The sequence below is a fragment of the Electrophorus electricus genome, chromosome 25 (genome assembly GCF_041902795.1).
Source record: "Electrophorus electricus isolate QZ-2024a chromosome 25, ASM4190279v1, whole genome shotgun sequence".
Lineage (NCBI taxonomy): Eukaryota > Metazoa > Chordata > Actinopteri > Gymnotiformes > Gymnotidae > Electrophorus > Electrophorus electricus.
In genome coordinates, this window is record NC_137521.1 from 10,882,501 (window position 1) to 10,893,966 (window position 11,466).

At 48.4% G+C, this 11,466-nt stretch overlaps 1 protein-coding gene across 3 annotated transcripts in view; it reads left to right on the forward strand.

Annotated features, from left to right (window-relative positions):
• The window catches only part of phf19 (PHD finger protein 19), a 15,680-nt gene extending 4,612 nt beyond the window's left edge, over window positions 1-11,068 (forward strand). For all 3 annotated transcript variants that reach the window (XM_027010007.3, XM_027010008.3, XM_081707819.1), the window contains 9 exons: window positions 64-159; window positions 558-626; window positions 1,660-1,780; window positions 2,233-2,300; window positions 2,644-2,793; window positions 4,977-5,043; window positions 5,824-5,909; window positions 7,181-7,276; window positions 9,843-11,068. In XM_027010007.3, coding sequence (XP_026865808.2) covers window positions 64-159; window positions 558-626; window positions 1,660-1,780; window positions 2,233-2,300; window positions 2,644-2,793; window positions 4,977-5,043; window positions 5,824-5,909; window positions 7,181-7,276; window positions 9,843-10,185 — 1,096 coding nt within the window. In that variant the 3' untranslated portion in view covers window positions 10,186-11,068. The remainder of the gene's footprint in view (window positions 1-63; window positions 160-557; window positions 627-1,659; window positions 1,781-2,232; window positions 2,301-2,643; window positions 2,794-4,976; window positions 5,044-5,823; window positions 5,910-7,180; window positions 7,277-9,842) is intronic.
• The last annotated feature ends 398 nt before the right edge of the window (window positions 11,069-11,466 follow it).

Below are 11,466 nucleotides of genomic sequence, written 5' to 3' on the forward strand. Positions count from 1 at the left end.
TGCTGTCTATCTTGAGAAGGGCATTGTGCAAAAGGTCTTATCCTGCGATTCCATCTCTCTCAGATGGTACCTGAAGATGCTGCAGTGTTTCCGCTGTGAGCAGTGGTTTCACGAGGCTTGCACGCAGTGCCTACAAGAGTCCGTGATGTTTGGCGATAGGTGCGTATTGTCTCACATTACCTGCTGCTCAGTTATTTCAGCGCACCGTAGCGCCGTCCCTGTGCTCATAGTGAACCACAGGGACTTTCGGCCATAACTGTTCAAGATTCCATATGTACTCATTTTAGGAAGATGTCAGATGGGTAACGTCATTTTTTAAAAAAAGGGGGGAAAAGCTAAGATAACAGCGGGCATAATGAAAAGGCCTGTTAATAGCATCCAGTGTTGACTGAACAGTTGGAGTAGCAGTGCACACAAAAGAAATGGACTACATTAAGGAGTGGAAGAGACCGTAATGGTTGTGCCGAAGTAACTGCGTCTATTCACAGAGCAGAGAGGACAGCCACTTAAATTCCTCCCTGTCCATTTCCCATGTGTTTTTCCTTTTATCTCTGCAGGTTTTACTTGTTCGTCTGTGCGGTGTGCAATAAGGGAGTGGAGTACATCAAACGGCTGGCCCTGCGGTGGTAAGCGTCTCTGCCTCGGCTCGCCCACCCCTGGCGGAATCGGGCAGCCGGGCTGCTGGATGCGACCGACGGCAGGATCGCCCGCTGCGAGACATCCTAAGCGCCCGGCTGTTTCCGAAAATCGAGGACGTGCCGCGTTCCAGAAACGCTGTGGCTGCCTGTCTGCGAAATCGCACCTCTCACTCCCGATTGTCAGACTTCAAATGTGCACTCAGACTCTGACAAAAAAGTGGAAGCGCAAAACATGCAAGGAAGAGAACGCCGCGTGCAGTTTGGCACACGGCAGTGAGGCCTTTTAGTGTCGGGCCGTGCAGAACTGAACCAAAATGGAAGGTGCAGGTCGGCCCACCCACGTGGCCGGTCTGGTGCCAGCGCAGTTAGAGCCCGCGGTGTGAATCTGGACGCTGGGTTTCCCAAAAGCACAGTAGCAAGAAATGACCTCTGGTATTGGTTAAGTTGGTAATGGGAATGTGTAATACCAGCGCCGTTATGTGACGTAATTTAATCTCGTATCTGCTGGAAAGTGGGTGCTTTTTTTTCCACGTGGTGATTTTAGATGGACAGGAAGTAAAACACATCCAGCTGGGTCGATTTTTACAGACTTTGCATTTATGGTGAATTTCACATCCTTCTTAAAATGCAGCTTTGGGCCACAGGGTCTCCCTTCTCTGGCTTTGGCTGCCACAGCTATAAATTCAATAACAAAAAACTGTCCACAAATAGTGGAGTTTGCAAGGCCTTAATGGTGTTTCTCTGGCCCTTAAAGTTCAGAATTCCTGATTTTGATTTAATCCTTCCAGGAAGGTCTCAACATTTAAACACTCTTAATCTCTGGATCAGAGAGGCATTGCGTTTTGGATCATGTACAGGATATAACAGATTATGTAGATGTTGTGTGAGCTTCCCAGAAAATTAGGATTCTAAACTTGAGCCGTTTAGTCTAATTAGCTGTAAATCTGGCGTAAATGTCTGCTGACGAGCTCCCCTCCCCTCCGAGATCGGTGTCTAACTGACTGTTGTCTCTCGTTGGCAGGGTGGACGTGGTTCATCTTGCTCTCTACAACCTGGGAGTGCAGAGCAAGAAAAAGTACTTTGAACTGGAGGAGATCCTCAATTTCATCTGCAACAACTGGGAACATTTCCAACTGGGCAAGGTCATACAGCCTGATAGCACTTACAGAAGCAGGGCAAAGGCTCAAACAAGCACCCCTCCCCCAAGTCAAGCTTTACATTTATGCCGTTTAGCTGACACTTTTATTCAACGCAATTTACAATCATTGCTGAGTACAACTTTGAGCAGTTGAGGGTTAAAGATCTTTCTCAGGGGCCCCAACAGTGGCAGCTGGGCTTGAACCAGCAACCTTCTGATTATAAGTCAAGTATGTTAACCACAGAGCTAAGCAAGTAGTCGGTAACAGCGACACCCGCTGACAAGATCATTTCCAAGCAATATGGATGATGGCGATCAGTTGCTGTCCAGGCATCCTCTCCCAGTGTGTCACTGCTCTGCTCGTTGCTGCATTTTCATGTGCGGTGTGACTGCGCAGCACAGGAGCACGTTCTCTCTTCTACTCTTTCACCTGCTTTCTTTCGTTTCTGCCTCCAGCTTGCCAACACGCCCTCCGCAGAGAGAGGCCAGCTCATCCTCGATGCCCTTAACAACTACAAAAGCAAGTAAGACAAATTTCTTCTCCTCGTCTCTATGGGGGTCACCTGTTCTGGCAACAATGCCCTCTCTGGGAAGTGCTAACGCATTTGTTAAAGGGCAGTATTTAAAGTCCTTTCGCTTAGCCAGTCCTATTGCTGCTTAGCGGCCATTTCTGTGTTTACTCTCAGAACACGTACATGAACGTCTGGCACATTTTAATGGTGGAATTGAAATACTCTGCCACGTTTTTTAAATATGACATAACTGTTCCTTTTTTTACTCCTAAATAAAGCTTTAATCCTTTTACCATATGCTTTACATATATATACAGTACGTGAAAAAAAATGTGAGAGGGGATTTTTTTTTAAGGTTTCTATGTGGAAAGGAGATTAAAAAAAGGAAGTGCATCTTTCGGCTGCGGACGCGGGTTCCCCCAAATCCCCCCTTGAAGCTGTTTCCAGAGAAGACCCCGAAAAGCGAGGGCCATCGGAGCTGTAAAAGAGGTGGTGGACGGAATGGGTGAGAATGCCTACTGCATCACTGGGCTGTGGGTTTATAGTACGTACTGCATCACTGGGCTGTGGGTTTACAGTACGTACTGCATCACTGGGCTGTGGGTTTACAGTACGTACTGCATCACTGGGCTGTGGGTTAACGTAGTATACAAGCATGACCTCATACTGGGTTACTACACTGTCGTATACAAGCGTGACCTGATACTGGGTTACTATACCGTCGTATACAAGCGTGACCTCATACTGGGTTACTATACCGTCGTATACAAGCGTGACCTCATACTGGGTTACTGCACCCTCATATAGAAGCGTGACCTCATACTGGGTTACTACACCCATCATATAGAAGCGTGACCTCATACTGGGTTACTACACCCGTCATATACAAGCGTGACCTCATACTGGGTTACTACACCCGTCATATAGAAGCGTGACCTCATACTGGGTTACTACACCCGTCATATAGAAGCGTGACCTTATACTGGGTTACTACACCCGTCCTATAGAAGCGTGACCTCATACTGGGTTACTACACCGTCGTATACAAGCGTGACCTCATACTGGGTTACTGCACCCTCATATACAAGCGTGACCTCATACTGGGTTACTACACCCGTCATATAGAAGCGTGACCTCATACTGGGTTACTACACCCATCATATACAAGCGTGACCTCATACTGGGTTACTACACCCGTCATATAGAAGCGTGACCTCATACTGGGTTACTACACCCGTCATATAGAAGCGTGACCTCATACTGGGTTACTACACCGTCGTATACAAGCGTGACCTCATACTGGGTTACTACACCGTCGTATACAAGCGTGACCTCATACTGGGTTACTACACCGTCGTATACAAGCGTGACCTCATACTGGGTTACTACACCGTCGTATACAAGCGTGACCTCATACTGGGTTACTACACCGTCGTATACAAGCGTGACCTCATACTGGGTTACTACACCGTCGTATACAAGCGTGACCTCATACTGGGTTACTACACCGTCGTATACAAGCGTGACCTCATACTGGGTTACTACACCGTCGTATACAAGCGTGACCTCATACTGGGTTACTACACCCGTCATATACAAGCGTGACCTCATACTGGGTTACTACACCATCATATAGAAGCGTGACCTCATACTGGGTTACTACACCGTCGTTTACTTTCTAACAGTTTCTCCTCCAAAGATGAAATTCGCTTGTTTAATGCCTGTTTAGTGTCTTGCAGGTGGGGGTGGGGGCAAAACTCCCATTAAAGACAGTGCTGTCATACATCACAGCTATTTCTGAGAGTCAGATAAAGTCCAAGCCCAAACACCCTCGAGAGGAGCGGACGATTTGTGCAGTGGGTATTGCTCATTAGTCGAAGTTACGCTCCTAAAGAACGAGAGAAGATAATAAACTCCTGTCATGTGCTTCCCGATGTTACCCGCAGATAACCCCGGCTCCCGAAATAACCGCTCGCTGGGGTTCAAAATGCTACCCTTTAGCTATCGTAAGCATGCATCAGTGCGTGCTACTGCACCCTCCAGAGAGTTCCAGCGAGAGTGATAGGAGTACTGTTTACCCAGCAGCGCCGCGGAGCTGGCACACGCGCGTGCTCCGCGCCGATGCTCCCGTCTCTATCGGGAAAGATTTGAAAATTGCTTCGCTTGTTAGGGGCGCTTTGAAGTGTTGATTGGGCTTAAACTGCCAAGAGGGCAGGCAGTTATGTCAGGTACCCCTTGCTAACGGCACTCCACTCTCGACTAGCGAGTTAAATGCCAACACCCAACTGCTCCCCTCCCAGCAAACTTTGCTGGGGGGAAGAAAACATCTTTTGATATGAATATGATTTAAATTCAGATGCCTCTCTTGCTTCGACTCGATATGCTAACTTGCATGTCTTAACACCAAGATAACTGCCTGGATTGTAGTTCCCGCTTTACTGTTGCTCTCTTTCTGTTTACTGGTAAGTATTTCCTTGGGGTAATTGCAAATACGGTAGTTATATAGAGAGATAATGATTTAACTCAAGGTGTGGTCCGTGTCTTCTGGCTTATTTAGCCAATGGTGATGTTTCCTGTGAGAGCACCAGAAGCTGAAAGCGATAATTCCTAGCTACCGTATTTGTTGGCTGTCACGGCGACCGTCCGCGATGCAGTGAATCCGTTTGTTTCGTTGTGTCTGTGGGGCAGGTGCGGTCCCGCGGAGAAGAGGAGGAAGAAGAGGGCCAAATGGCTTCTGGAGGATGCTATCCCCAACGTAGGTTCACAGGCAGCCCGCTGGCGTTCCACGCCCCTTTTAACCTTCCGGTGGCGGCGAGACTGGGCGCGAGCCGTGTGCTCTTAGTCATGCCCCTGCGCTGCTGTCTGCACCAAACTGCCACAGCACAGAAAACAGCTGCAGAAACCCGAACCACTCTTTGGATTCCGAACACTTCCTGAAATCAATGCCTGTCTTGTTCTCTCCTCTCCTCTCCATCCCCCTCGCTTCTCCTCTCCATTTGTATGAGAGTGTTGTCTTTGTGAATATCACTCATCTAGAGATCGCTTTTTTTGAAAAGCCGCCTCCTCTCTACTCCTGCTCACACTCCAGTGATCCTCCATGCCAGTCTGTGCCTATTTTCTGCTCTCCTGATCTGCCACGCCACACACACACACACACACACACACACACACTGCATTCTCTCTCTGTCGCTCTCTCTTTCTGTCTGTTTCTTTCTCCATCTCTTTCTCTGCTTATGCTCCTGAGGCATTTGACTGAGGCGTCCCTCAGAGAGGTCTAGTCCGCAGGCATGTTTTGCATTAACAACGCCCTCCCGTCACCCTGAGCGCATAGCTACAGTATGGCTAATGGCTAACGAGTGGCCTGAAAGCATATGCTCCATTGAGCTCATTGGACTGCTGTAATAGCAGTGACGCCCATAACCCATTGAAAGCAAGAGGGAGAGGTAATTACACCTGAGCGTCAGTGATTCGGCGCGGGCTAATGGGCGTTGCGTTGTGGTTTAACGGGTTTTTTCTCGCGGAACCTTCCCCGCAGAATGAGCTGACGTCCAGCTGGAGCTCCAACCACCACATGGCGAACATCTTTGACTTCACGCTCGATGAGCTGCAGAGTTTGAAGAGGTGAGGTGAAGGTGTCAGAGCGCTAAGGTGCGGGGTCACCGCACACGCCTGGGTGGAGAAAACCCAGCACAATTATCCGTCATAAGCCCACCACAATTATCCAGCGTAAACCCAACACAGTTAACTAGCATGAACCCAGCACAATTAACCAGTATATTGCCAACCCAGTTAACCATCATAAAGCTTGCAACCCGATCTGCAGACAAATAATGGCCACCGAGGTCCAGCGTGTTCCCTTTCCTTTGGGCACTATGGCCTGAAATGAGGGGGAATGCTTTATGTTTTTATAATTGTGCTTTCAATACTGAGAACCCCAGTAAAGTGGTCAAGGTCTGCCTCAGAATACAGCACCTGCCACTCAAAAAGGTGTGTGTGTTGGGGGGGTTAGGTAACGAGTGTACTGTAATATGCACACACACACACACACGTATTACAGATTTGATATCCAGCTTCATCTTTTTGTCCTCTGAATGGTGAATGGGCCACACCGGCTAAGAACAGGAATACTGCCTCTCTTGGCACTCTCTAATAATGAAAATAATAATTTAGAATAATTATATCGCTCCAGTCTCGCACCTCTCCATGTCTCTCTCTGTCAACATGTGGCGTGCTTAACCTTTTGCCACTGCCTTTTGAATTGAATTAAACCCCCATTTACTGCCTTCCGAACAATCACTTTCATTTGCATGTTTCCCTTTAGAAAAGGTTCCCAGCCTCCTGTTCCCGTCCTCCGACAGAGTATAATTTTTATTAAGGTGGCGGTGAAGTGATTTAATTACACTTCTCGGTAAAGGTTATCGTCTCCGGAGCAGGCGGGAATAATAAGCTGGCGGGAAACACCGTAGGGAAAATTGGACAGCAGCAGAGCTTTCGCAGGCAAGAAACGGAACCTGGGAGGGCTGGCCGAGGACAAGGCAGGCGCTGGGATGGACTCGGCCCGTTCTGAAAAGGCCTTGGCGGGTCGAGTCCCGAATCCAGGAACTGCAGCGAGTGCAGGATTCCTTTGAATCCCGAAAAGTTCTGTTAATTGTCGGAAACTGAGCGGAGTGGACTGAGTGCCCACGACTCGGGGGTAGGGGTGGGGGGTGGTTCTGGGCGGTGTTTGTTTACAAGCAGGGTACACTGGGACAGTGGGAAGAGTTTCATGGAGCTATATGATTCTGAGATGAGTGCCAAACCATCATTAAAACTTTTTGTGTCACTCTATATTTCTTTCTTTCTCGTCGTTCTGTCTTCCCTTCTATTTTTGTCCCTCTGTCTGTGTCGTGTAGCACAAGCTCAGGGCAGACACTGAGTCTGGACCAGGACTCCACAGATGCTGCTAGCACTTCAGGTTCTGCCACCACCAGTGTTTCGTATGACTTCAGGTACATGCACGCGCACACACACACACACACACACACACACATAATCACAAACAAAGCATTCTCACAGACACAGCACTCACTCACACACGCAGCCTGTCTCTCTCTCTCTCTTACACACACACATGTACACTCACAAACACAGCACTAAGGCACACAGTCATAGACACACACACCTTCACACATGGCCCCTTTCTTTCTCACACAGTCTCAGTCATACAGACACCATGGTGCTTTCTTTCTATATACCTTCAGTATGCGCCTTACAGGTTAATGACTAATGAATGCAATAATATATGTCTCCTTCTCCTTTGTGACTACTTAATAGTGATGATGATGATGATGATAATAATAATCTGTTCCTGTTCCCTCCAAAACAGCCTCAGAACTAACACAAAAACATTTCTCAATACAGTCTGATTTTAAAATGCTAATAGTCTCTCTAAAGCCAGGTGGCGTGGGTCAGAAGGCTTTTTTCCACAGTAGGCCCAGCGTGGGCCCTTACTTCTCCACTGAAGTGAGCATAGACACAGGCCCCAGGCTGGTAGAGCAGTGCTGAATCCCTCCGGCTCTCCCTGTGATGAGGGTTTGAGTCTGGCACGGCGCCAATGGGGTGTCACTCCATGGCAGTCATAGGCCCATGGTGACTCAGTGTATCCCCGTTACTGTTCGCAGTGCACTGACCATGAGACCAAACATTTTAGAAAGTTTTTTTTTTTTCTCTACCTGAGTCATTATGGTTGTTTTAATGTTTTTTTGGGGTGAGTCATCACACACTGCTGACTTAAACAGAAACATTTAAGGAGAGTCATTCAGTTTTGACTCAGACTCTCCTTTTCAGCGCATATCTCACTCTTATCTAAAGTCTCGCTCATATCTCGCCCACTGTCAGGTCTCAGCATGGCCCACATCTTGCTCCCTGTAACACTTTGAGCCGCTGTCCCCTGCCCGCTTTAGCCTCACGTCCATTTTTGTGCCGTAAGGCCCTCTAGGGTGTTGGCTGTGGCTGGACCGAGACTGGGGGAGCAGCCCTCTAGGGTGTTGGCTGTGGCTGGACCGAGACTGGGGGAGCAGCCCTCTAGGGTGTTGGCTGTGGTTGGACCGAGACTGGGGGAGCAGCCCTCTAGGGTGTTGGCTGTGGTTGGACCGAGACTGGGGGAGCAGCCCTCTAGGGTGTTGGCTGTGGCTGGACCGAGAGTGGGGAAGCAGCCCTCTAGGTTGTTGGCTGTGGCTGGACCGAGACTGGGGGAGCAGCCCTCTAGGGTGTTGGCTGTGGCTGGACCGAGACTGGGGGAGCAGCCCTCTAGGGTGTTGGCTGTGGCTGGACCGAGACTGGGGGAGCAGCCCTCTAGGGTGTTGGCTGTGGCTGGACCGAGACTGGGGGAGCAGCCCTCTAGGGTGTTGGCTGTGGCTGGACCGAGACTGGGGGAGCAGCCCTCTAGGGTGTTGGCTGTGGCTGGACCGAGACTGGGGGAGCAGCCCTCTAGGGTGTTGGCTGTGGCTGGACCGAGACTGGGGGAGCAGCCCTCTAGGGTGTTGGCTGTGGCTGGACCGAGACTGGGGGAGCAGCCCTCTAGGGTGTTGGCTGTGGCTGGACCGAGACTGGGGGAGCAGCCCTCTAGGGTGTTGGCTGTGGCTGGCCTTTTTTTTTTTTTTTTTATATTTTACCTGATGGATAGATGGAGTTACTGAATTACACCCTGGAATCTTATTGTGTGTGTGTGTGTGTGTGTGTGTGTGTGTGTGTGTGTGTGTGTGTGTGTGTGTGTGTGTGTGAATAATCTGATGTTCCAGGACGTTTTTGACATTCAGTGACAGAACTTTTTTATGTTTGTTTTGTTTGTTTCATCTCCTCATTCCTGCGATTTATGTTGGGCGTATAGTGCCGGCCTGGCAGACTCAGGAGCCATGTTATGCATAATTGGTTTGCTCCCTCCTCCTTTCCTAATGCAGTGGCACTGTGATCATTTCAGCCTACTGTGAGACACTAGTGGGTGGGTGGGTGGGTGTGAGTGAGGGAGAGGGAGAGAGCGAGAGAACAGAAGGAATGGTCAGTGTTGGGATGCATCACGCACACGTGGGTGTGGAATCCTCTCTGGCCATGGGCTGTGGGATAACATCAAACACTCCGCTCGCATGTATCTTCTTCCTATGTGCCACTTTCCTGTACTTGTACTGCATCGCGACTTTCTGTTCCGGCAGCTGGTCTTGTTCTCGAGCATCGCTTCTCTACTGCAGCCCCACCCTCCCACCCCTGCAGAACAGCTCAGATGTGGAAACTCCCACGAAGATTTAATAAAGAAGAAAATAAAAAAACAGGAAGTCCATCTGAATCAGGGTGACCTTTAAATAGCAAAAAACCCAGAGCCAGACAACCAGATGAAACATTTCGGTGAACTAGAGTGACATCTAGTGGCAGGATATGGTAGTACAACTACATTTATTAGGCTTTTGAAGAGAAATATGTCCTGGTGGAGCGTTATGTCCTCTCAGTGCTGCACTCATCACTGGTTGAGGGTGAGGGTGGTTAATAACTCATCCCTGACCCGCTGCTCCTCCACCTGTGCAGGAAGAACGTGGGCAGCCGGAAGAGGAAGCTGCCGTCGTCCAATTACAGCGCCCTGGCCAGCAAGCGGGAGGCGGTGGAGAGCGAGGTGGGCGTGGCATGTGAGGTGGGCGTGGCCGGCGAGGAAGCCACAGGCAGGGTGGGCAGTGCCATCGACAGCCATACCCTGGAGAGCCTCAGCGAGGACGACTCCTCCCTCTCGCACCTCAAGTCGTCCATCAGCAGCTACTTTGGGGCGGCGGGGCGGCTCACGTGCGGCGAGAAGTACCAGGTGTTGGCCCGGAGGGTCACGCCAGAGGGCAAGGTGCAGTACCTGGTGGAGTGGGAGGGCACTACGCCCTACTGATGGGTGTAACGGTTGGAGGGTGGGCGAAGAGACGTGGAGTCGCCGGGCAGGTGTTCTCCCTTCCAGTCCTGGCTAACCCCACTGGACTCAGGTGCTCAGGTGCACTAGGCAGGCCAGAGCAGACGTAGCTACGTGGGCCCCGAGGTTCCTAAAGACATGCTTGCGTTAAGATGGTCCCTGGATAGCAGCGCGAACATGTGGCTTGAATCGGCGAGACGTTCCTCGCGTCATGGTGCTTTGGGGAAAGTGTAGTGTGATCTTCCAGGACTGGGAGTGAAGAATGCTGGTTTGGACTGAGTGTAACCATATACAAAGTAGTGTCTCTTCCTTTTAGGCCCTTTTCTTATGTTACACCTCTAAAGTCCACAGTTTGAGGTTTTTCTACTTGACCTTAGAATTATATGGGAGAACACTTCGTTTCCATACTTGCCCTGTGGTGGGCACCGAAGTGTTTTTAATTCACTGTCATGGTGTCTTGTTGACAGGACACTGTGAACAGCACAGAATACAGATTTCTGGGTAATATTTTATCTTATACTTCTTTGTAGTTTCATGTGTTTCCTTTTTAGACTAGTTTCAGTTGTTTCAGTTGTCTAAGATCAAGATGATATGAGGTAAAATGCCATGTACGTTTTTTGAAGAAGGTTTTTAAAGGGAATACAAAAAAAGGCTTATTAATGTTCACCCTATACCTAAGTTAAATGGTATTTTCGGCATACAAAATATTGTATGTGCTGTTCAGCCTGAAGGTGGCAGTATAGCAACCCAGCCACTCTATATGGCTATGCAACCCACATTAAAGTACAGAAAGATATACAATATTTTATTTTTAAAACAAGAGAATATATATATATATGTGTGTGTGTGTGTGTATGTATGTGTGTGTATATATATATATATATATATATATATATATATATATATATATATATATATATATATATATATATATATATATATATATATATATATATATATATATATATATAATAATATAGACACACACACTTACACTTACACTTAGGGACATGTATCTTCTCAAATAAGTATAGTTGCATTATAAAAAACAAACACGTGTGTGTTTTATAATGCAACTATACTTATTTGAGAAGATACGTGTGAAGTTCAGTATATTTGATTATGTAAGGACCTGTAATGTGGGTAACTGAACCACACAGATGTTTTAAAACAAAAACCTACGACAATATAAAAAGCCAACTGCTGAATGAGTGTTGTGTTAACCCCCCCCCCCCCCTTCGTTCATAGTTTGTGTACTGCTAG